At 43.1% G+C, this 26,511-nt stretch overlaps 1 protein-coding gene across 3 annotated transcripts in view; it reads right to left on the reverse strand.

The window, feature by feature from the left end:
- Nucleotides 1-430: 430 nt before the first annotated feature.
- Nucleotides 431-26,511, reverse strand: part of ryk (receptor like tyrosine kinase) — a 36,741-nt gene continuing 10,660 nt past the window's right edge. The window contains exons 2-16 of one of the 3 annotated variants that reach the window (XM_041935500.1): nt 22,036-22,157; nt 21,818-21,917; nt 21,106-21,237; nt 20,205-20,267; nt 19,435-19,573; nt 17,726-17,826; nt 15,047-15,130; nt 13,226-13,351; nt 9,713-9,799; nt 8,791-8,860; nt 8,075-8,207; nt 5,861-5,970; nt 5,560-5,719; nt 4,145-4,281; nt 431-1,644 (exon numbers count right to left, since the gene is read on the reverse strand). In XM_041935500.1, the coding sequence (XP_041791434.1) occupies nt 1,533-1,644; nt 4,145-4,281; nt 5,560-5,719; nt 5,861-5,970; nt 8,075-8,207; nt 8,791-8,860; nt 9,713-9,799; nt 13,226-13,351; nt 15,047-15,130; nt 17,726-17,826; nt 19,435-19,573; nt 20,205-20,267; nt 21,106-21,237; nt 21,818-21,917; nt 22,036-22,157 (1,676 nt within the window). In that variant the 3' untranslated portion in view covers nt 431-1,532. Of the gene's footprint in view, nt 1,645-4,144; nt 4,282-5,559; nt 5,720-5,860; nt 5,971-8,074; nt 8,208-8,790; nt 8,861-9,712; nt 9,800-13,225; nt 13,352-15,046; nt 15,131-17,725; nt 17,827-19,434; nt 19,577-20,204; nt 20,268-21,105; nt 21,238-21,817; nt 21,918-22,035; nt 22,158-26,511 lie in introns of all 3 variants that reach the window. The other 2 variants (XM_041935499.1, XM_041935501.1) reach the window with 2 other exon arrangements.

Below are 26,511 nucleotides of genomic sequence, written 5' to 3' on the forward strand. Positions count from 1 at the left end.
CTTTCCATTACAGCATCATGAAGAAGTGCAGCGTTCATGTGACATCAACTTCAGCCTAAAGCTACAGAGGCAAAACAAAAGCAACTCGAAGAAAAACAAGGAAATTAAGAGAAGTAGGAATCCATAACAGCGTTCTTAGATTACGCACACAAGGATGCGTATCTGGTAATACAGACACTTGAGTATTAATAGTTGGAGCTCTACTCATTTGACTCTTTTTGCTATCAACAAGTGGACGGCTGGCACGGTTGAACAGCGAAGGCATCACTGCGGCTTGAAGCTTTGCAGGCTAAACAAAAAAACATTCTTGTACCAAAACACTTGGCTTCAACTGTGGTTTTTATGATGCAAAACAAACAGTGATGTGGTGTCAAGTGCTCTCCCTGAAACGAAGAGAAGAGCTGCTGCTCGGCGAGCACGGCGACAACGATACACTGCAAAAAATAAGCCAAGAACACGCTCTATATTTAAAAGATTTAATTTGTGGATATGAATTCGGGAAGCAGTTTACAACCTTAATTCGACATGCAGTGACCATAAAGACACATCACAGAGATGTTAAATGTGTGAGAGGGAGAGCAGACCGAACCGGCTGGCAGTTGTGTGTGTTCACAGTGATTATTAGTGTTCTAGTTACTCACAAAAAAAATCTGTCCAAAACTCCTGTGAAGGGCTGTGTTCTGACGCAGAACAATCAAGCTTATAAAATAGTAACAAAAAGATAATTCTGTCCGGAGGCTGTGATAGTGGAAATAAAATGTACAAAAGAGGAAGGAGGAGGTGGCACTCGAACAATAACAGTGTCCAGAATTCACTCCGGAGGGTGTTTAAACGTTCATAAAAGTAGCTTTGCTGCGCTGGTTCGCACGTCTGATCCGTGAAGAGCACAGAACTCGTCCGTGGAACAGTTTTTAGTGTCGTCCAGAGGAAACCGTGTACCGTTCGCAAGGAACCGTCTCGGCAGACCCAGAGTCTGGTTTCCGGGAGGCCTCTCGTACCAGGCTGGAGCTGCAGAGCGATGCAGCATGTTGGAGTCTGTTTACAAATGAAGTTTGGTACCTAAATCATTCTGCTGTAGATTTACTCTCATCCACAACACGCCTACAATTTACACTAAGTTAGAAAACTGCAGAAAATACTGTCTTTAAGATCAGGTCGTCAGAGGCTTCGATTTCTCCTTAAAAATGTGTGCGATGGCACGTGACTCTGTAAATGCTGATGTGCTGCTCGGATGAGGACATCTTTCCGGCGCTTCCGTCCTCTTGGCGAGGGAAGAGGGCCGCGACTGCCACCGCTAAGACGCTTTCAAAGCAAATGAAACAATATTCGACAAAGAATCCTTTTACTTTGCTATGCTGTAAAAAGGTAATTCAGCTATATAAAAACTCCAAAAGAACTGTACAAAATAAAACCACCAGGTCTGCTCTTTCATCTGATAAGGCACATTCTCACACATGTATTCCTTATGAATAGCGTCCGCCAGCTTTAATGTCGCTGTTCTTGAGGGGGGGGGGGGAGAAAAGAGCTTGTTTTCAGACGTAAGCGCCCAACGCTGCGTGGAACTCTGTGAGACACTGAACGAGCTGCTGGAACTTGGGCCTCTCCTCCGGGTCCAGGGCCCAGCAACAAGCCATCACTGCAAACCTGCAACAAGGGGTGGGGGGGGGGCAAAAAAAAAGACGAGTCCAGTTAAATGACAGGATGCAGCGAGAGAGAAGGAAGGTGGCTGAAAATCCAGAGCTGGCGTCTTGGTGGTATTGTAGTTAGAGGGTACAGACGTACAGGAGCTGCCTGTGCAGCGCTGATATAAATGAGTGAGATTTAATCATTTCATAATCAATGCACGGCCTTAAATGTTTTATTTTGCAACCTCTAATACCTTGGAAAAGGAAGCCATCACCTCACCACCTATTGTATCTAGAAGGAAACCATGTTTGGTTATTTAACAGATTTCAGGTAATTATTCCCTTATCTTTGTGGATATTTAACACAACTCGGGGTTTTTCCAGCACTGGAGTTATTCGGTGGATGCAAACAGAACATATTTTTTCAGTCCTTTATGATGATTCCACACCCTCAAATTGTTTTAGACAGCTTTTAGCCAGTGTAATAACGCACTGACCAAAGTAAAACATTAAAAGAGAAGAACATGATTTTCTTTGATTTTGTCAACTTTTTCTTCCTAATTTGTGCAAATCAAAAGGTGAGGAAATCAAACTTTATATGATGGATTTGTTGTCTCTGAAGCTCAGAAACAGATTTTAGCAGTACGCTTAGATAATAAAAACTGACAGATCTAAAATTAAGGTTAAGAGAAAGAACATGTGTAGGTTTGAGCCAGAAGGCTTAAAGCTGTTGGATAAAGGAAGCGAGGACAATAACTGGCTGCGTTTCCTCAACAGAAATGTGGAAAGAAATGAGTTCTCTATGAATGTTATGACCGGGCGGAGCAAATATAATGTGAACTTTATTTTGAAACAAGTGCACCGGGGTTCTGTACACACAGAATCAATAATTATTAATTTCTTTGTAAAGTTCAGGCTGTCGGTGTTCAGAATAATGCAACTCTGTTTCCATAGAAGTTGGGACGCTGCGTGCAGAAAGTGATAAGTTGCTAATCCTTGTTGACATCTGCTCCACTGAAAACAGCACACAGGCGACATAATGAACGTCTGACCTGACCGTCCCGACTTCTCTTTGGAAGCAGAGCTGTGAACAACACCTTCATGAATTTTGCTACTGTCACTCAAAGCTTCACCGCCCACTGATTCCATCAATCACGCATCGCGAGCTAATCCGCCCGGATGGTTCCGCCGCTGCAGCGCCGCTCTCGGCTCTAAATAAAAATCTAAATAATAATGTTGTGTTGGGAGGACGACGCCTGGGGGGCAAACGCTGTTCCTTCCTCTCGACAGGATGTTGACGAGCTTCACAGAACCAACGCTGATCGCTGCTGAACATTTCACTTTGATTCATATTACACGACATGTCACCGACAGCACACTGAAAGTCTGCAGCTGAACTCTTCACTGCAGAGTGACTGTAGGTGTTCATCAAACCAAACCAGACCTGTCTGCAGCTGGCAGCTGCTGTCTGATAGCCCTGTCAGTTATTTACAGTTTACAATAGTAACTTACAACAGGCTGCAAATGAGTACTGACTGCTTATTGGTGCATTTAATAAATAATACAAAATCAGACCGTCAGTGTTTTCAGGCTGTTTTGTTTGGTTAAATTTGACGAGAAAGGGTATATTTTTGTTTGTTAACTGTTTTCATATTACATGTTATGGTATATTGAGTGCTGTTTTGTCAGTGTTAAATAATCCTTCTGATCACATGTGCTTTAAAGGATAACTTTCGTTTTTTACAACCTGGACCTTATTTCTAGCATTAAGCCGGCGGTCGGCTAGTTTAGCTGTAGTTTGGCACAGCTGTGGTTCGTTATTGCGTATTCGTAGCCGACCGCCGCAGAGTTAGCCGTGTTGTGGCTGGCTGCTCGCAGTGCCCGGCGTTCGGTAATGACATCATCCACGTCAGAAGTAGTAGTCTAGAGACGCCGGATGTTGATAACATGCCACCACGGGCTCAGAGGGGAATAGCACCAGCATATCATAACAAAATATTGGAATATGAACGAGTTTCGCCGCAGATTATGCGTTATATAGAGGCTGCGCATGGATGCCCCGAGTACTCACATTATACGGATATACGCGCCGCTCCTCTGGGGCTAATTTCTTCAAAGCGACTCCAAATGCCACCAAAGTTGTCTGGGTGAGTAAATGGTCGTATTTAATGCTACAAATAAGGTCCAGGTTGTAAAAAACGAAAGTTATCCTTTAAGTACTTTCTTATCATTTTCACCTTCTCATACAAACCTGATTCCAAAAAAGTTGGGAAGTGCACAAAGTGTCTTACTGAGATTTGTGTGATCTCATTAAAGACACTTCTCACGTGTGATTACGACTGTAACTAACAATTACTTTCATTCTTGAGTAAGCTGGCTATTATCTTCTCAACTAACTGATTTGGACAAAGTGGCGTCTTCAAACTGCTTGTTTTGTTAATTTAAAATCATTTTCTGACCGATCAATTAATCAGAAAATGGAGTGTTGACATTTGTGTGTGTGTGATGAATCCACGTACAGCTCATCTGGACAGTTGATTGGTTGTGCTATTCTGTAGCCATCCTTCAGGTAGGCCGACATCTCAAAAGGGTCGATGTCGACGTAGGGGGTCTGACCCAGAGTCATCAGTTCCCACAGCGTCACTCCGAAGGCCCACTGTGAAAACACAGCGTGTGATTAACGCTGAGCTGAGCGCTCATTTACAAACAGTTTCCAAACAGCATCAACACGAGCCGTGTTATCATCAAACAGGACGAACAAAACCACCATCTCTGTCCAGACTGCGGAAAGCGTGTGGTGCCCACTTTCATTCAAACACAAAATGTTCCCCACAAACAATCCAAGGAAACGATGTTGATGAATTTATTGGGAATGCACATTTTTGTTAAGAGGCTGAAAGTAAACAGGAGCATGGCTGTTATGTTTAAGGAGGCTGGGGGTTCCAGCGAGGGCCCACCCTGTGTTGACCCGTCACTCTGACCTCCCAGGAGGGAGCAAACTTTCCAACCAACGACTGCAAACAACTGAATACTCCTCGCCCACCCTCTTCTTCGAAATGAACCTACGGTGGCTGTGAAAGTCATGAAAAGCTCGACTCTCTAGAACCAGTGTTTGGTTTGTCCACTCCAGGCTACTGTAGAAACATGGTGGACTGGAAGAGGGCCAGCTCCCTCTGTAGATATAAAGAGCTCATTCTGAGGTAAAAAATCTTATTTTCAGGTGATTATTAATTAATGAAAACATACTTATTGAATATAATATTCCATTTCTGACTGACTGCCAACTGACCCACATAAATCTTACACACTGTGGCTTTAATGGGGCGACACCAGGCCTTTAAAGGAAGTGAAGGGACTGACTGAGGACACAGGGCGCGGTGATGGGAGGGGGTGATGTACAGTAATTCACCATGTTCCTGAATCAGTACCCAGGCCGCTGCCAACATTCAAACAGACACTTTCTCATCCTGTCCTGCTCGGCATCCAGCGAGCCGCAGCTCCAGGTCTGGACTTTCCCTGAAGCTCGGTCGGTTGTAATGCCAGGCATCTGTTAACTGTAAGTGTAGAGGATGGGGGGTGAGCGTCACGGAGCTGCGTGACCATAAGAGGAATGTGGAGCGGCGGGGGCATGTCTGACCGGTGTCTCCGAGGATCTATTGAGCTTCCTGACTGTCTCTGTAGCGCCTGCCCTGCTATCCTGGCACAGGAAAGAGGGAACGGCCACAGACACACTCCTCCCTTCCCTCTCACACCTTGACCAAGCGTCTAAGAATGGCTCGGACACAACTGCTGCCGTTTCCTGCATCGCCTTCGCTGTACCCTGTTCCCTGAAATCTCTTTTGTTTTTTCTTGGCAATGCCTTAAGAGATGGGGAAGGTTAATTATAGGATTGCACGGTTAAGCTGTAAGAAGTAAACTGCGATGTGGTTCTTACCACGTCACTCGCACTAGAGAAGTCGTTGTTGAGCAAACTCTCCAGGGCCATCCAGCGGACGGGCCGGTTCTCGTTATCCCCCAGACAGTGGTAATCCATGGGAAATAGGTCTCGGGCAAGGGCGTTGTCCGTGATCTTCACTTGCATATTGTCGTCAATGCTGTCAGAGGGGGGGGCACGAGAGAGAAAAGTCGGCTTCTTTATTTTTTAGTAATTAAATTCCAAACCAAATCACCTGAAAGCTTCAGGGAAGAAGCGAGGACAAATGACGACAGCTCCGAGCCGGGTCAGGGACACTTACACGCAGTTCCTGGCGGCGAGGTCTTTGTGAATGACCTCCCTGCGAGACAGGTAGCTCATCCCACATGCAATCTGAATGGCCATGTAAACCAGGTCTTGTTGAGAGATCGCCTGAAAGGAAACGAGGGAGAGAGAGAGAGACAATGTGCAGTTGAGAAGCAGAGGCAGGAAAAACACCAAAAAATCCAGCCAACGTGACTTTACTGCGTACAAAATGGTCTTCTGTCTCAAACTGTTCTTTTTCCTTTGAATATACCACCGGTCATAGACGGGAGTCACACACAGACTATTTCAGTCTATAATGCAAAAGCAGGCTTGTTAACTGAAAAGCAACGCTTGTTTAAACTGGTGCTTTGCTTAAAAGAAAAAAAACCTCCACACTTTTCAGAGGTAGCTGTTACATAATTATCCGAGTGTCAAGAATGCTGGAAAAAAAGTAAATGCAACTACAAAACATGCTGGCGGCAATCCTCTCGCGCCGCCAGCAGGTTGGAGTTTTTGGCTCTTAGTGAAACATCACAACAACAATTTTCTGGATTGGCACGAGCTCAATACAAAAGTGAATCCAACCCCCCCGACTTTCCCTCTAGCGCCACTATGAGCTTGTTTTTGTGGCTGTGAGTGAAAAAGCCTCAACAATCAGTGGATGGATGGATTGTAATAACAGTCGACTCTGACACTTCTCAGATGAACTGTGATTACTTTAATGATCCCTGAAGTTTTCATTCATGGCCATCATCAGGTGTTCAGTACTAATTAGCATATATTAGCATGCTAAACTTTTTCTTCTGCTAGCACGTTAGTAAGATGTCGAACACTGCAAACATAAAGCCTACAGTCCTGAACATCAGCATGTTAGCACTGCCATTAGCGCTGTGAGCAACAAGGCTGAAGACTTTTCTCTTATTCATTCATCCAGTGTACAAAAGCCACATCAGCACTGAAATGTAAAATGACATTCTCGACAGTGTTTAAGAGGGAAAACAATGTGAATCACATGACACAGAAAGCCCCTTTTGAGATGGAGTCTGACATTAAAGAAAGTTGTTTGTTCTGTATTTGGAGCTCCTGGAGGGCTTGAAGACAATAGCTTGGCTAAAGAAAACATCACGTATAGCTTAAAAGACAACACTGCCTTGAAATAAAGCTCCTGAAGCAACAGTACCATAAATAATGTCTGTATTCACACATTTTGTGGCTGATCTCAGCAGATGCACAGTCCCTGGCTCAGGCACACACAGCGAGCAGGAATGTTCAGGCTGTTTAATGTTATCTGACAATGGACAGTGTGATACAACCTAAATTAATTGATCCCACAACAGGAGAAAAAAAAGAGTCTTGGCAACCAGTGGACGGAGATAAGAGCATTTAAAGCCAACAGCTCGTGTTAAAGATGTGTGTTGCTGGTACCAGGCAGCTCAGTCAGGCTCTGTATCCACACACAGTAACAGTTAACAGTTGGTTGTCAGTGGAAAAATGACAAGTATGGAAAAGGTCAACACTCAACACTTTTTCCTCAATCTACCTTCCAAACCAGATGTTCACTTTCAGAATGAATGCCACACTGTAGTTTTGTGCCTCCCCCAGAGCTTTATCTCTCTGTACTGAAACATTTCTGATTTATAGCTCAATGTTTATTGCAACAGCACAACTTAATGACTATGTCTTTGTCTCCTACAACTGCCAAAACTACATAATGAGATTGCTGAGAACGAAGGTGCTGATGTGTTACCTGAAGCTTTACGAAGCGGTTTTGATTCATGCAGATGGATGGCAAGCTTCATCTTGTGATTGCAAAGTGTTTGCTGCATGTGTATTTTGGGGTTGACTGATTGGTTGGATGTGTGCTGTGGCTTTGCCAAGCACATCAAAGACTCCCCGGGGTTAACCTGTACAAAAGCTTGATTGTCTTTACATCGTGAATAAAAATCTCTGCCCTGAGCACCGGTTTCAGTCATTCTAATAACAGTGTAAACAGTAGTTACTGGGAGATGTTACCTGGTGTTGATTGCTTCGAACGCACAAAACCTTCTTTCAGGTTCGATTCTTGGATAGAATCGGACTTTTCTTCCAATTTGGAGGATTTATTTTAATAGCTTAATAAATGTCTCAATCCAATTGCCACATGCCTCGCTATGAGCCGTTTATCTTAATGGTTTAATAAGCGACTCGTGTTTTTAGCTCCACCACATGCATGCCAAGTTGCAAGCCTCACCTGTGGGTTGTTAGCCTCAGCTAGCTTGCACTGCCGCAGGAAGAGCTTCAGATTCCCCCAAGCCATGAAAGGCAACAGCACCATGGGCTTCTCTCCATCTTCCGTACACACATGACTTATGGGCAACAGATTTCTGAAGGTGGAGAGAAAGACGAGCTGAGGAACAGGAACACTGTATACCGAACCATTACCAAACTATGAAAGAGGACGTAACAGAACGTCTTATCAACTTGATAAAGACGGCGGAGGACGGGAGTGGATCAACATGCAGATAATACAGTGAAAGACCAAACCTGCACATAAATCTGGAGCATAATTTAAATGTTAAACCAATGCGTCTCAGTCAGACTGTGACTGCCACCATCAAAACTGAGACTTGCAAAATAAATGATCGTATTACAAAAGTCACAGCAGAAAAAGCTCAATTGCAAAATGTGAGTGCTGCATACATGCTGGAAAAAGTGTTTGGTTTTCCTCACAGTTTCAGCTCTATGTGTAAAAATGTGGTGTTCTTTCATCAGCGCTCAAACCTGGCCTTTTAAAAGACGACCACAGGAACTGCTCTGATGGAATAGTTTCGGGTTAAAAACCAGAGTTTTGACTGAAACACAGTCTGTCTATAACCATGGCACAGGTTAGTGCGTATGCGACAATGGCCTCGTCGTTGCATAATCCTCTTTAAAGTTTATTCTATTCTTGATATTTTTGCTACTCACCTGTGATGAAGTCCACGAAGCTTGCAACTTTCTGTCAGCATCATGGTCACCTGCACCTCAGACGCATGATCTGGACAATTTTACCAGACACAAAATGTCATTAGAAAATAATCTGGCCGATCGACAGCGACCTGAGCAGTTAAAACGTATAGTAGTGTAGTAAAGTTTCTGTAATCTCAGACCGCATGTAGTGCTTGATTTTTACTGTTTTCCCTGCACAGATTCCTCTGCCAACAGTCATTTGTAGTGGGAAACTTCAGAGGAAAACCGACTTGTGCCAAGCTCACTGAGGTCCAGTTTTTAATCTGTGTATGCAGCTTTGCCATCGTCTGGTACTTATGGAAAGCAGTATTGTTCCCTTCCCAAAAGGCGCATGAGGAGGAAGTAAAGACTTTAACAATGCCAAGACTGGCATGAGGATATTGTTCACTGAATGGTATCCACCCCTCCCTGAGTAAACATGAGAGAATGGAGAGGTCAGAAGGCAACTGGCAGAGAAAGCTGACACATGCCGCTAACAAAGAACCTGACAGCCGCACATTAAGGAGTTCTTTCACTGGCATGCAAACCCTGCAGCATGAGTAAGACATGTAATTGATTAATTGTCAAATGTGTGTGCCTGTTTACTGGGTGGAAACCATGTACGGCCATCTGCTGAAGCCATTAGAAAACAGTGTTTGGTTAACAAGCTACAGGGATCGCCATCGTCACTGCTCTTTGGCATTACGATCATGTTTATGACGTTCATTGAGCATCGCAGCGTTTGCTTTCCCCACCTACACACTTCTTAAAAAACCCACAGTCGATTGCACGTTAATATGAGAGATGGGAAAACTTGCAACACACTTGAGTTGACAATATTTTCATTCCTCTGACTGCTGTGCATTCAACTGTGCGTTACATGCCAGGATGTAGCTCGTACCTTTCACTGTCTTCACAAAGACCTGCTTTTCCTTACTGGGGTCCTTTTCATCCAGCAGCACGCCGTGGAAGATGCGGCCAAACGTGCCTGCGAAAGACAAAACAACGGGTTTTTATTTGAGGAAAAGGGCGCCAGAGACACAGCCAGCGGCATCACATGTAAAGGTCCAAATGTCACGTCACTCACAGGCCGCCATGCCTGGCTGATCTGTGGACAGAGACGGACGGTTTTCTGCTTAAAATGCTTTGTCTCTTAATGGGATCAGGCAGCTCTGGCTCTTGCCAGCCAGACAAGAGCCAAAACAAGAGATTCACTGGAGCTCAGAGGACCTTCCATCATTGAGAGCAACTCAGAAATACGTACGATGCGGAAAAGCAAAGCGAGCGCATTCTTCTCCTTTGTCTAAACTGTCACCCCATCGCTCCAGGACTTAACTGAGGTAAAATGGCATTTAAGAAGATAAACCATCAACATAAACTTAGAAAAAAAATCTAAGCCCTTGGGCTAACTAAGCCTGGTGTTTCAACAGGAGAAGAGACGGAGCATAACAACAGGGTTAGTGTGTAACTGCCCCCCCCCCGCCCTCCACCTTCTCCGTCAAGCCTGTCTGGACTTGCTGGCTCCCAAAAACAGAACCCAACTCAAGAGTTCAACTACCTCTGAGACATGGCCTCGTATGTCTTATATTTGTAGCTTCTTCGTCTCATGTGTTTAATATTTACTGATCATGCTGTAGCTTTGTATGCAGGATCTGAGGTGTGTGGATCTGTCCTGACTACACTGGCAAGCTAACCACACACATCAAGCTAAGTCAGGAAGTCGCAGACATGCACAAGTGCAGATATCTGCCACTGTGTAAACTTGTAGATAGCTGTGGAGAATCTATGTACTGTAGTCACATTACTTTGAACCTTTTACCTACTTTGCATGGCCTAGAATCAATATTTACATCAAGATAGTAGCTGTGGTTTTAAAAAAAACTCTGCACAAGGCAAAGTGCAGGTACAGGCATCGTAAAGTCTCAACAACTGTCCATTAAAAGACACTGCGCCCTTACAAAGTTCAGTCAGTCACGGATCAATAAAAGCTAGCCACAACCAAAACAGGGAAGATAAAAACATACAGTGGCTAGCCAAAACATGTTTGACACTGAAATCCGATTTATTTGTTGAAAGTTGCTTAAATGTCTTAAACGAGCAGAAGCGAGAGCAGGTCCTGATGAGGGACGGGTTGATGGCAGCGCTAGCAGCTCAGGGTGCTTTGAGCTAAACGCTAACCTGCTCACAATGACAATTTTAATATGCCGGCGTTTAGCAAGTAATGTTTACCTTCTTCTTTTAGTGTGTTAGCATGATACCATTTGTTTATTAGCACTAAACTCGAGGTACAGCTGAGGCTATTTTGTATTGATCTCAGAATCTCAAAGTTATTTCAATCAATCTAGAGAGGAACATGAACGTCTGTACAGTAGTTATTCATGAGCATCTCTACAGCCATGCCACTGTCAAACACATATTTGAACATTTCTTTGAGACGGAGCTTTTGTATTGGAAACAGAGACAGAACAGAGCGTACAATGAAAGTAAACCATCAGAAGACCTTTAAGTGGCATTTCAAAACAGAACACCCACACTTTTCTCTTCCATTGTGCTGTAGACACCCTTGGGTAATTATTACATCATTCACACAGCCGCGCTAAACCCCAGTGTGGGCAAATCTCCAGAAAGTGAAGTACAGTCTTGTTCAGTTCCATCACTCCGTGACGCTGCTGAATCATCTCCAAAAGCGTTCAGCGTCTAAAGCAAGAAGGACTGACGGAGCCAAACTGAAGCCCTAACACTTGTGTTTATCTTTGATACAAAGCCAGAGACAGAGATTTAGGGACTTCAGCTTCTAGGGCTTTCTGTCAATATGTAATACGCCTCAGCAAGAACAAACGTTTGCTAGTTTAGGTCCAGATGCTGATCTGATGAGGCATGCTCATACACTGCAGGAAAAGGGCAACATTCATGTTCATAGGTCACTTCTGCTTTTTATGTCATACACACACACACACACGAATAATTTGGATGTTCATGAATAAGAAAATAAATGAGCGCATTCATTAAACCAATGAAAATAAACAAGAGTCAAATGTTTGTGCAGGAGTCTCTGTACATCCAGGTTCCAAAGAACACTGAGATGTTTCACCTCATTGGACTCTACAAAATTATGCAACAACTGTTTGCAACAACTTCAGGTTTTTTCGCGCACCTGTAAACAGTTGTGAATGGTAATGCAGGGAGTTTCTTGACTGCACCAAATGTATCTCTGACCACCAGTGGAGGAGGTTTGGGCAACTGGATTAAAGAGTTTTGTGGATGTGCACCTGTCCATTGCTAAGCATCCCAACTGAGGCCCATGTTAACCAAACTCCTGAAATTCTGCACTATTATGGATAAAAGGGAACAAACGGCATTGGTCATAAAGTGTTATCTGGAGCAATAGTCAAATTTCAGCACTGGGTCGTTATAAAGTAGCTGCACTCTTGCACATTGTCATTTATTGTCTTTTTTACCACCTTTTTAATGATGGTCTTGGACTGTCAGTAGGCCTCTGCCCCCCTCTTCTTTCAATATAAGTGTTTACATTTATATACGTGTTTCTTAAAATGTTGGTTTTATTGTATGTGAAGGGAACCAACACAGAATCCTATGGCTGTTTCATCTTTTTCTTACATGTCTTATCATTTGCATTTCATGATGTTGGTGTAATGCTCAGAAACTGATAATTACAAGGACAAAAAGATGCATAGAGTACCTGCAAGGGGAGAAAGTGGTGATCGCTGTGATCAGCATCTCTCTGGAGACCCAGGAGACTCTAATTTCACGTCAGGGGAATTTTGGAGACAGTGTTCACGCCTTTCTGAAGAGTACAGAAGTAATGTGGGAGCTTCTTTAGGAGAAAGTGAGAGCCAGGGAGCTCTGGGGGAGCGAGCTGGGGGCAGACTGGAGCTTGTGGATGAATAAACACCCAGAGACTGCTCTGATCTGGAGCTGTTTATCGGCAGGAGCAGAGCTCAGAGTTTATTTTTCAAACTTCTGGGATTAAAAATTGGATCCATCTTCAACTCAACCTCTCTGCAGCAGCAGCAGCGAGCCACAGAGGTGCCGACCTGGACTGTAATTAGTCTCTCTTTGTTGACAGCTAACTGAAGGGGAAACATACTTTTCTTCATGAACGTACAGGGAGGAAGGGGAAAAAGGAAAAAGAAAGAGACCAGAAGGAAATAACTGAAAGAACTGGTGAGTGCTGAGTTCAATCAGAGGCTGAACTGAAAACACACACACACACACACGCGCACACACACGCGCGCACACACACACAAACACACAACCATTGCTTGCTATCTTACGGCAAATGTTCACTATTCTGGCTGTTTGGGGCGAATAAAAACAAATGATTGATGATGAGGAGTAGAGCGAGGTGGACCTTTTTGTTTTTAGGGTGATGAAGAGTAAGAGAGACATGTACCTTCGTGCAAGACGTCTCGCAGCGTGACTCTCTCCCTTGAGATGGCAATGTCTTTCACTTTAGCTTTGGCCTCTATTAGAGTCACACTCCTCAGGTCATTCTTCTCTATGCGGAGAGATGGGTAAGCTGTGCGGAAGGAAAAACAGACTCTCATTAAAGGCACACATGATCCAAATGTAAACAGAGCACTTTCAAAGAGACTGACAGGTACTTTAACTCTGATTAACCCTAGAAAACAACCCGGGGGACTTCTGCTTTGCACAACTCTCGCCACATTTCTTACTTAAAGATTCCTCGTAAAATCCGAATCCTCATATGAATTCAAAGAACTCCAGCAATTACAAGAAACGCAGTCAGAAAGAGATGCACAGTACCCTGCACATGTTGCATCAAAGCAACTTCATGCAAAGTCCTGTATTGCAGCACTTCCATTACATAACCTCCCTATATGTAATCACTGTCAATAGCTGCTGGCTCACTGGGGTAGGAGTGAGTCTGGATACAAAGGCACACACAAAAAGGTCCTCACAGTGTCTGCACACAGATGAACATACAGTGTAAACACGACCCCTTTATATCAACATTTTTCATGTGTACACAACATGTCAGTGATAAGAGATAACACATTCTAACCTCCTGTCTGTGCAGCTCACTGCCACTCAGGAGGAAATACCAGGCTGAACTGTGTACAGTGGCTTAGATAGACTGCAGATAAAACCAGTGGATGAATGGAGGCGATGGAAAAGTCTCGAACAAACAAACTCCACATAAAGTTGGAGGAAATATCAGTCAAACTGCCGAGAGCGGACAAAAGCCTCTTCTTGTTCTCGTGAGCTACTTTTGATAGTTTGAATAGAGCTGTGAGCTTGATGTGTGAGAATGAATCAGGGGGTCAAATTAAGGCTTTAATCTCAAAGTCCATCTGGCTCCAAAGATGCCTGATAAGGTCCTTTGATGAAAGGGCTGAATCTCTGCTGTAGTCATGACAGGTCAATGCTGCCCCCAAGAGGTCAAACTAAGAGTGACATTTAAATTCAAGTGAATGAACACAGCAATTAAAATACTGAGATACAGCAGAAGAGTTTAAGCACAACAAAAGATACTACAATAACTGATAATGACAGGAACAACTACACACATGCTGAGTCTGGTATATATACTGTGTGCACTGTTCACTCCAGTGAAAAAATGTACTGACAGCCTGAAGAGGTTGGTACACGCTAACCCCAACAATCCAAAGAAAACGAGATATTCTAGATAGAAGGATATCACGCACAGAAAAGCAGCAAATTCTAGCGGTTTAGAGGCTGGAATGAGAGAACAGAAAGCTTTTTCCTTTAAAAAGACCACAAGTTATTTATCAAAATCCTTGACAATTTTCGTGCATCGACTGAAATATTAATAAAATATTGTTTCAGCACTAATTGTTGACTTTTCTGTTTTATTCCAGAAGCCTAAATATGTTTATGTTTAATTTACAACACATAACACAAAAAGCTGCCAAACAAAGGTGACAGACAGTGTTAGTACAAAGCAGGTGAGAAGCGTGGGCCAGGTTTCGGAGGCTTGAACCAGTCACCAAGAGGAGGGGAAGTCTTTTAATTATTGAATTTCTGTAAGGGTGAACTTTCACCCCACTGCTCACAATGCTCTAACTAGAAGCAGGACATGAAGGTTTAGAAGTGCAATCATATACAGTATTTATTAAAAGTTCAGAAAACTTGACAAAACAAGGTTAATTAATAAAAAGTGTTAATGTTCACATGACGACAAAACAGCATTATAGTTCTGAGTCGTCTCTGGAGCTTCACTGGAACTTACTTTTGGTTTCATGAGGGGGGGCACCAGGGTTTTGGAAGGAGGAGGCAGCAAGCTGGAGTATGGGTGCAGAACCAGGGTGATTGTCTAATGACAAGAGGACAGACAGGGGGAGGGAGTGGAGGGTGGGACAGGGTGAGAAAGAAGTGATTTAATGGGTAGCTCGCGCAGATTACAACATAACCAGAATGAATGAATGGATGTTCACCGTAGTCGTCAATTTTCAGCTCAAACACAAAACATCAATCCGACCAGGCATGCTGGGTAAATGTGGTGTGAATTATCACATTCAGCAAAGCACAAGACATCAGGAGAAGTCAAGTGGGTCGAACAAAATGCACAGGAGGTGAGATATGGGTCGTATCCACAAGAGGGCAACAGAGGATTACACACTGACAATAAGGCAGGAAAACAGCTGGGGTGCTTTTCTAGTGGTTTCCAAGATGAACCACAGATATCAGAGTTTCAGTAAGATCAAGATTGATGTCATCATTATTTAATGAGGCGGTTACAGTCAAAGGTTGGATTCTTTCCACATATGTAGTATGACCAGCCTGTCTACCACACTGTTGGTGGAGGAAAATAATCCACGAATGTCACTGAAGAATCCCTGTCAGAGCCAGGCTTGTGGATTACTCTGCATAGGATGCATTATGAACTTTTAACGGCATGAAGGTGCCGTATCATAGCATTATTTACATTGGCATTAATTCTTCTTTCTGATCGTAAATACATTTTGATTGCGTTTCATCGATGGCTCATATTATACATTTTTAGTTCAGCAGCACTTGTCCTGCTACCTCAGGAGACTTCAGGAAGTTCACACTGCAGGACTTTCAAATCTTCACTGAGGGGAGAGTGGGAGACCACAGACATAACGACAGGTTGGACTGATTTTTAATATTTCAATCAAGAACGAACACACCCAATGACTCAAACTCAAATATATAACTTATTAATTAGGGATTAGAGGTGCTGGTGAACAGACTCTGACCCTGTTTACGCCTGGCATTGACATGCGTCTTGGGTGATCCGATCATAAGTGGATAGCCATGCACCTGTGTTTATCATGTGTCTTCAAGATGTCCAGCTGACCCCTTGCGTTCAGATTGCCTTCCTGCCTACATCACTTCTGCTACACAGTCAAAGGTCTGCATGCACTGTGTCAAGGACTAATATACATGTGCAAGCTATTCCAACTGTTGAGTACATACGTACATCAGCGCTCCTCTCCATTTTTTGGTGCGCTGTAACCAAAACAACCACCACGTCCTTCATTGATGAGGTATGTTCCTGTTACATCCTTGTCGGGGACGCATTAGCATTACGCGTCCCAGACTACCTCGGCAAGCGGTTTGAGTGATCGGATCACAATGCATCTTGGTGGACGTTTACACTTGTATTTAGTGCTGTCCACACCAGGGTGATCTGATCACCCAAGACACATGCTGAGGTAAAGTGTAAAAAGGGTCTTGGTTCCAAAGGGACATGCCCAGGATAGCTGTTTTCTCCTGTTTGTAGTCTTTATGCTAAGCTAAGCTAACCAGGTGCTGGCTGGACATTAAAAGTGGTAGCAGTTAACTCTGGGCAAGAATGTGAATACACAAATTTCCAAAAAAGTCTCCTTTAAGTGTGAAGCTAGGGGCAGGAGAGCTACAGCCAGCTCTGTAGTCACGGAACAGAGCACAAACAGGTTTAATGTATTCTATAACTCATTTCCAATACAATACGCTACATCAGGCACAAGAAGTATTATCAGGTCAGGTGTAAGAACAGGTTAAATGGACTGGGAAAGAGCCATCACACTACTAAAGACATATTTGTCAAAATGTCATATCTCATCTGAATTCTGGGGCCGTTCAAGGCAACCCCAAATCTCATTTCAGGACCCCATTACTTACACTTAAATTTAAAGGACAACTCCACATGATTAACATAAATTGCTCAGTGCAATGTTTAGACTGCAAATCCAGATTATTTCCACTCTCCACTAATACAGTACAGCCAAGAGAAGAAGGGCTGGGTGAGTAATAACACTGCCACCAAACACCAACAACAACAACTAACAGAGAACTCCACTGGAGATTCACGTACGGTGAAATCCACTGTCACACCAGTAAGAGATTAAATGTCAAAAGTGAGTAAGCCCCGGTATGGCTTTGAGGTAAGCGAGTATATTGTTTGTCCTTAACACTGAACTTTGTTACTGTATGTGTGTGTTTCCCACCATGTTCTATATTTACATCAATTTAGAGCAGATGAGTATCTATCAGGTCCAATATAAAAGACGGCTTGTACTCCTCTAACAGCTCAACAGCTGGCCTGACACAAAGCACACGCTGAGCACATTTACACATTGCTCAGACAGTAATAGGTCACGAGGGACAAAAAGAAAGGGAGCATCACTGCGGAAACTCTGCTCTTCATTACAATCGTATGACACCAGTTAGACTGATCAGGTCATTCACAGTCAATTATTGCATTTGGAAAAGCATGCACATTTGCAGATGCCAGTGCGAGAAGAGAAAACAACAATTATGGCAGACTGAATTCGACTCGATGTACTGGAGCACTTTTAGATGCCGTCTCGGAAGTGAAATCACCTCCACAAAATGTTTCAGACGCTTTTAAAATGAAACATGAACTGTTGCTGACTGCCGCTGGGTAAGTGAATTCTCTTACTGGTGACAGGGGCGGCGTTGTTTGGCGTGTCAGCCCTCAGGTACTGTGTGGTCTGGGTGGACGGCTGAGACAGGCCCTGCGAGCTTCCACTGTCGCTCACACTGAAACACAGAGAGGAAGAACACAGAGTCGTTATGTGTCAAGTTCTTCCTAAGTTCTTAGTGACTACAGACTAGTTTCAAAATAGTGATTTACTAAATCAGGTTGCAGCACTAGAGCTGATAATCTTAGCTGGTGAAGATCTTAGTAATTCTCCTTGTAATGTGTAAATCTCCACTTACTTAACACATATGTTATAACCAGGCTACATCTAAGCTTATAAACAGTTGGTATTACCTTCTACTACCCTCCAACAGACACTCTGAACTTAATTATAGACTAACTTAAAAATACAATGGCTGCGGCATCCCCTTCTCCCAGAGTCTGTACATTCTGGGGGACCCGTGCCTACTCGATGACCTCCCACCCCATGTCGCAGAGTGGGTTCAGGCAGCACTGATGCTGGGGTGCAAGCTTATTATTTCAGAATGGAAGGCATCTTCACCCCCCGCCCCCCCCCTGTCAGCCTCTGGCATACTCACTTAGCCCAATTAGCCTATCATATAGACTAATAGATAGAGTGGAATACTTCAATCTGAAATGGGAAGGATACCTACTGTCGCTGAGCACGTAATCATGTCCTTTTTTTTTTTTTTTCTTTTCTCTCTGATTGTTCTTGTGCTGTTTTGTCCTGTTTCTTGTTGGGTTGCTTTTGTCTTATTGTTGCTTTTCTTAGTTATATACTAGAGCACAAACACTGTACAGTATTTGCTTACTTTTTATATCCAATTCTCAACATTGCTGTATTGTCGGCATTTACAACATGTATACATGTATACCTGTTCTGTGTGAAAAACCAATAAATTGTGAATCATAAAAAAAAAAAATACAATGGCTGCAACTAATGATTACTTTCTCTGTCAATGAGTTAGATGATTATTTTCTGATTGTTTCGTCCATAAAGTCAAAAAATACCAAAAACTTTTGATCACAAATTTCCAGACCCAACGCAACGTTTTCAGATGCCTTTTTTGTCGGACTAATTATAATAGTAATAATAATAATAATAGTCTGATACCTAAAGATTCAGCAAATATTATATCTGAGAAGCTGAAAGCAGTGGATTTTAGGATTTTTGCTTTGACTTTATAGGAGAGTCTGATGTTGACAGACCAACAAAATATTCTTGTGTGACAGAAGTGATCACCAGCAAACTACTTTCACAAAACAACATTAAATCAAGCAGATTTAGTGAAAATGTCACATTAGACAGATCTCCATGACCTGTAAGACAACAATCTCTGTACAATTTAAATGTCCCGATGCATCACCTCTTCAAATCAATAGCAGTGGGAGGATGTAAAGATCTCATTTCACATCGATATCTGGTAACCTGCATAGCTGCCTACAGCCATCTGGAGTGGAGATTACAGGAACTGAACAACAGGAAAGCTAAAGTGCAGGTTTCAACTTGATATAATCCTCTCTGTGGAGATGACCTATTTTTGTTGGTCTTTGAACAGCAGCATTCTGCAGAAAACACCAAAATAACTTTCACAGGTGACAGATACAAGGCTGCAAACCTGCTGTGCTGTGTGCTGGTTTCCATTAGCTGACGTACGACAATGGCTACGGTCTGTTTGGAAGTGGGACAAACTCAAGAAACAAACCTGTCCTCCATCTCCACCCTCTTCATGCTGTGCAGGTGCAAGATGGCCAGGATGATGGCCACGAGGAAGATGACAATGCAGCACACACTCACACTGATGTAGAAAACCTGGGTGGAGGTGGTGGGGGTGGTCACACCGTCTACTGATGACAACAAGCCACACATTAACAGTCAAGACACAGCAATGGAGAAACTCTGGAAAATGAGGCATTGCTGCACACAAAATATCATCCTCATTACAGAAAGCTTGGGGAGCATTTGCTTTTTTGCAGAGGAAAAACATGAGGCAAAGACCTAAAGACACGAGAGGTGGAGAAACTTTAAGTGCACCGAGGGCTCCACTCTGGGTTAATGGAGGCCTGGAATAGTCGGAGCTGGGCCCAGGATGAGAGCTTTTCTCATCGCCTCTCTAAAAGCCTCTGAGGGCCCGAGGTTCATCGGGCCTACCCAATCAGAAGGGAGACAACCCACTAATGGCACTTTGTGACTGGTTTAGTGGGCTCACAGAGTTTGAATAAATCCCTCTGAAAAAGGACAAGCACAGGCAAGGGGTGGAGGCTGACAGAGTGCACTTCAACAGGGGAATGAATCCATCTCTTCGGGCTCTGAAGTCATACGCCTTGGTTATGGAAAGTTGAATGATGTGCACTGCTATACAAAGAGACTTCTCAGTACTAATCCAGCCTGGGTCTTATCAGGCTGATGCCACCTATGATACACAATACACGGAGCTGTGAGACAGACAAGTAGAGCAGCAGCGGGATTACTTACAGTCAGGCCGTGGTGGAGTGTTATTGCTGAGAGGAATGTGAATATTCGGGTCAGAATCTATTCCTGTTGACAGATAAAGAAAGAAAGAATCACATTAACTCCAGTGTCAGTCGAGGGCAGACTTCATTTACACAGCTACAATATTCAGTATAGCCTGTGATGCTGAAAGGTACAAAAAAAACAAAGCTCGTGTAACTAATGAAGCCCACGACAGCGGCTGAAAGGCTAATGAACTCCAAAGATAAAGCAAATCACACCGATGCCACATTAAAAAGAGTGTGTGCGATGTCATGTTTGCTTACAACATGACAACACTGGAAAACTGTTTGCAGGATGAAGTCAAACTGAGTGTGTGTCTGACGGAGGCTTGTGTGTCAGTAATCCACAGTTCTCCACTCTGACAGTTCGTAGTGGACAGGAAGGGACACTGTTAGAGGCCCAGGGACAAAAACCTGGAATAGTTTTTAAGTTCAGCTCTTGGGTTCCTAAAAAAGCATCTTGGCTCCTTGAAAAGCGCCAGCAGTTAAAAATGACTGTCAGTGAGCTCAGGGCTGTGTTTCTAAAACAGCAAGCACACATTATTGTTCGGCCTCGGCCACAACACTACAGGTACAATCCAGGGGAGAAGGTGTCAGGTATGATCGCCCAAGGTACACTCTGAGCACCACTCAGGCACACAGAGAATCTCTTATGGCTGCTGCTTTGACCCATGCTCAAAATAAGATGGGAATGAATTTGTTTCCACGGGGCGTATGGCATGAAGCCTCTGGGCCACATGTAATTACCTTCAGGCAGTTTGAAAAAAGCACAGAACTGAATACAGAATACAAAAACTCCTCCTCTTGATGCGTGCTTCTAACCATACATGCTTAGATTGTGATCTCTTTATTAAGATACTCACTTTTATAGCACATTTTCCTCCTCTTGAAGTTGAGCACTGTGTAGTTGTTGGCATGTATGGTCAGATTGAGCTGCACTGTTAAAACAGCCTCTCCATCTACCTTGCCGGAACAGAAGAGGTCCACTCTAAACACTGCAGAGACACAGAGACACACACAGACACACACATTCACACACACACACACACACACTCTTCATATATGTGATGTACAATGATGTTACAGTATAGTCCGAAAACATGACATGCTGGCCTATTTCTTAGTTCCGAGCAGACACCAGGTAACCAGCAGAGACTTCAGGAAGTTACAGTTTCTGGCACATAACCCCCCAGAAAACTAACTTTTTACACCTGGGGTTTTGCATGGATTAAACAAAAGATAATTAGTGATCTTAGAGATACTGGTAGCTAGATTTTGTTGCCTCTGAACACAAAGGGTTGGCAGTTTTACCCCTTTTCCAGTCTTTGTGCTAGGCTAAGCTAACTAGCTGCTGCCTCAAGCTTCAGTGGCATCAATTTTGCCATCTAACTCCAAATGCTCCTTTAATAGAACATGGCAGCCTACGTGATACAGTAGACAAAAAAATGTTTCAGCAGCTGTTGCATTGCTGAGTTGCAACTGAAACAGATTTGCACGGGTTTAGTGAAACTGTCCACAAACTAAAAGTATGAGCCCAATGAGTGAATGACAACCAAGGACTGATATCTGACGAACCAGAGGGAACACGGGGCACCTCCCCCTGACTGGAGATGTTGCTCCGTGGTTGGTTCATGGCAACAGGGTTCTCCATGTGGAAGCCAAGCCGGTAGTCAACCTATAAACAAAGACCAATGAACAAAAAGTTGTGAGCACATTAATGGATTGCTTTGTAGTGTGCACGAGTAAGCATGTACTGATGTGATTAATCGATAACGCCCGACGCCGAGGCTTACCTTTGTCTTGGAGTGCCATGTGAAGTGAAGGCTGTTGGTCTCACTGGGCACAGGCAGGGTGAAGGAGAGAGCATAATGATTCACCACATTGTCTCGCACATAGTAGAGCTCTGCATCGAGGCCTGCGTGACGAAAGAGGACATCAAATTTTTACATTATGAGAAAATGTTGGGATCAGTTCGCTGAATATTTTGGAACTCAAGAAGAAAAACCACTACACTGGACATGAAAGACAACACATTTTCTAATTTAGAGGTAGATTTAGGCACACACACACAGGGCAGGCCTGAGGGAAAGGGTATTATGAAGGCGTCCCCTGCCACTAAGAGAGATGAACTAACCACATCTGTTAGTACTTGAGACCTCTTTAGTGCCCAAGTGAAAAACTTCAAAATGTTCAAGTGAGACAACGTCCAAAATATGACCGCAATTTTCTGTCCAGGAAACACAATTGGGCAGGGGAAGGGGTTAAGAGGAAGGGACTGGAATGCCTTGGACAGAAAAATGCAAACTTGCATACAACATTCACAGTCAGCCTTTCAGTCATCAGTGAATGCATCGCTTAGGAAATGCCGTAGTACGCGAACATCACACAGCAAGATGAGTCAGTGCTGTTTATTTCTCATTCACTTTAACAAAGTCAAAGCTAAAAACGTTGTCTTCACATGACTCCTGCTGAATCAAACAGTCATACAAGTCTAATGTGTGCTGGTGAAATCCCCGACCCTGGCCCCGGGGCAGCGCTATCAGTCCTTGAAAGCGTCCGTCTGGCAGAGTGGGGTCGGTCTATCAGTCTCTGAGTATCTAGTTTAAAGAGAGGGGAAGAATGTGCCCAGGCTCCCCCAACACCCTCGGGCTGTCTCAGAGCTCTGGCTCATAGACCTTTCTCACATTGGCTCAATTAAAAACATTCTCAGGCATTTACCAACTCCGAGAGGGGACGGCTGTTACATAAACTAGTATCTAACCAAGCCCAAAGAGCGAGACTGCTGGCTCTGCTTTCCTTGAATCCAAGAAACTGCTGCTTGGATATTTTCACTAAAACAGATGGTTAAATTTATCGGTCTATACATGTAAAATTAAACATATAGTTGAACAATCACATGGTCATTATGATTGACTGGCTAAACAACACAGATTTGAGCGTGTCAGTTCAGTCTTGACCAGACCAAACTGTCAAACTCAGTTCAGTGATTTTCATTTAACTCTCAATGAAAGCTGAGAAAACTAAATTTGCTGTTGAAAACCAGAGCAGCAACTAATCACTAAGTTTTGTTTGTTTGTTGTCTGGTGCTGAGCAGTCGGGTAGACTTCATTATTTGGCTGAAAACAGCTTTTGCATCTGAAAGCGATGCAGTGAGAGTGAACCTTAACGGTGAAGTTGCAAACCATAAAACCAAAACGAGCTGACAGACACTACAATACTAGAGTCGGGTGATAGCATGTACTCAAATCTGTGTGGATTTGTCACCACGACAACAACTCATTTGCAAAAATGTTGATTCTAGTAGCTTTAACTTTTGGAACATTGGAATGGGAAATGCAGCGTTTTGGGATCAAATCTGAATGCAGGCAGTTAACAGATGTTTAGTCCTGTAATAATTGCCCTTCTCGTGCTCGGCTCCATGTACTCTCAACATGTGGCCACACTGCTGTGATACCAATTAAACTATGCAACCAGACATAAAAGCCCAAAGAGGACCAAGTGAGTTCAAGTCTCTCTGCGACAGCACCACAGCCTTCCACCCAGGCTGCAACAACTTCAAAACAGGAACGTGAAGGAATGGCAACAGGAGCCTGTCAGCGTACACAGACGGAGGACAGGGAATAGGTGGTTCCTGAGGTGAAGGAAGTTGAACCACGCACTGCCGTTTCATCACTAACTCACACTCTCTGCTCCCGGGAACGGGAAAACAGCATTACCAGAAGGTGTGGCGGTAAACAATATTCTTGTTAGTGTTTAATCCCCACATATAAAGTGCCTCAATGCATCGCCGCGCTGTCTCTAATGCCAACAGCCTTCTGGAAAATAACAGCATCATTTTGAATTCCAGCACAGTAACTTGGCAGCGCGTTATGTTTTCAGGGATTATTTCCTGCTGGACATTTCCATTTCTCTCTGCTGGTGTCAAGTGATTAACAACGGCCAGGGCAGAGCACACAGTGTCACCTGCGCTGATCTGAAAACACTCAACTCTAGCACACTTGAACCGGTTTAAGAGTGAGACAGAGAAAAGCAAAATTAACAGGAGCAAATGGTCTATTTTCACAGTTTGAAAGCAGTTTTCCGTACTGCATGAAATAAATGACACCAAATGTTGTCGGCGAAATAACCCTCAAAATAAATCTGTCATGTGAAATGATTAATCATTCATTCTTTTCAACTCATACTGATAGCCCATGTTACAGTATGTAATATATCCTGTTACAGTGCAAACCATTTTTCATGAATTAGTCTAAATAAAACATCAGCAAGCCCCTCCATCAAGAAACACATATGAACGTATGGAACTATGTTTGAATGAAACGAGGCTTCGCTGATGCACAGTTTGGCCCACAGTAACATGCAGCCACAAGATCCAACTGTGAGAATCAGTGCCACAGTTTTCAGATGATGCTTGTCTCAACAAAATACTCGTAGCGTCACATATATCACAGCACTGTGAGAGAGTTCGTGGTCGCTGTAATCATTCCTCCAGTCCATTTCTGGCCTTCCTAACGGTCTTTCTTTCCCATTTATTCCTTTTTAACATGAAAATCCACAGTCCCTGCTCTGCAAATGCATTCAAAGGTTTTATCCAAAGTTAATATAAGGCTTCAGCAGTCTGACTTTGGCAAACCAATTTTTTTTTTTCTAAAGTTACAGTCTTTTTAGTACAAAACCCCCCCTACGTGTTGTACTGAAGGTTCATATTAGCCTATGCACAACACTGACTAATAACTCTTTCAATGTACACTACGTATAACATAAGTGCTGCATTGAGATGGATTTTAATAAAATCCAAACCTTCCACATTTCTACGCGCACAACATCACCAATGGACTGATAAAAACGTGAATACACACTTTTAAGCCACAACAATACACACACAGTATATGTATGATATAAAAAGTGGGTAAAGCAATGTTACACACACCAAGGCCAATGGATTAACAAATAAACAAAATTAAATAATTTAAAAAAGTCAATTAAAAGATTTGACATTAATTAATTCATTTTAATTAAATTTTTAAGTAGTCAGGGATGAAGAAGAACACAATCATCTAACGAGTATACGAGTTTGAACCAGGTGTGAGATTGTGCTGCACCTCCACAGATTAGTGTCTGAATCAGTGGTTTAAAAACACATGATGCATACATCGTTACTGCATCACTGACTGGTTGTTTTCCTCGTGATAACAAATGTCAGCATCACATACAGCGTAACTATGCATCTATGTAAAAGCATGGTGTAGTTGCTAAATGAATACAGCCTTTGATTTTGTCTTTTTGCAAATTCTTTTATATATGTTGTATATTTTTCCAGTATTTTACATTTTGATCATATCACTGTCTCATGGTAAAGGTCCACTTCGCTGTGCAGTTTAATTCTTTGACCACTGCAGTCCAGTTCTCCATTGCTGGAGGGTTTCTTATGATGGCTTTCGTGTTAGCAGCCAAGAGCATATTTAAGAGATAATCACCGTGAGCCACGAATTTGTCTGGGTTTATTCCCAGGTAGAATGTGACAAAAGAGCAATTAACTTCTATTCCAGAAAAATGTGGTATTTCTTCAGCCGTCTCTTGCCAATATGAAAAACTTCATCCTGACTCCAGCAGTCATTCTGCTCCTGATTGAATAAATTTCAATTTTGGAGTCACAAAATCTCACATAGTGTTCTTCCAGCCAGAACTCTCTCCAGGACTTTCAGCCTTATAGCATCAATATCCTCTTCACACGTCTCCAGGAATGATTCTTTCTCCCATTACACAGACAGCAGTGCAGTTTTTGGAGGTTTTGTGTTCTATTGTTTATGTGGGATATTAGATGTTTGTTTTCTTTAACCTTATATGCATCTATGAAAATATCGATCAAGTTACTAAAGTTGTCTCTGACCTGGAGATGTCTGAAGAAATCTAAATCTTAAATGCTTTTGAAAACTGATTAAAAGACTCAGAGCCATTATGAGTACTAGTTCATCATACACCCACCATTTCAGTATTCTTGCATGCTACTCAGGGTGAAACCTCATGCAGGTCTTCAACCATACTACGTTCCTCTAGATAAGAACACAGGGATTGGTATTTAGACTGGTAATAAAAATACAGACCAAAGTGTGTCAATTCCAAATCTTGGAGGGGGTTTACCCCACCTCTTTGAGTTCAAGGTCACATTCCTCTACTCGCTCCGCTTCCCCAACTTGTGCTGTTTTCAAGTCATCTCTAAAACCTTTAAGAGTCTGGCTAATCTCGTCTCTAAATTCAATCAGTTCCCT

Source organism: Chelmon rostratus, chromosome 4, assembly GCF_017976325.1.
Source record: "Chelmon rostratus isolate fCheRos1 chromosome 4, fCheRos1.pri, whole genome shotgun sequence".
Lineage (NCBI taxonomy): Eukaryota > Metazoa > Chordata > Actinopteri > Chaetodontiformes > Chaetodontidae > Chelmon > Chelmon rostratus.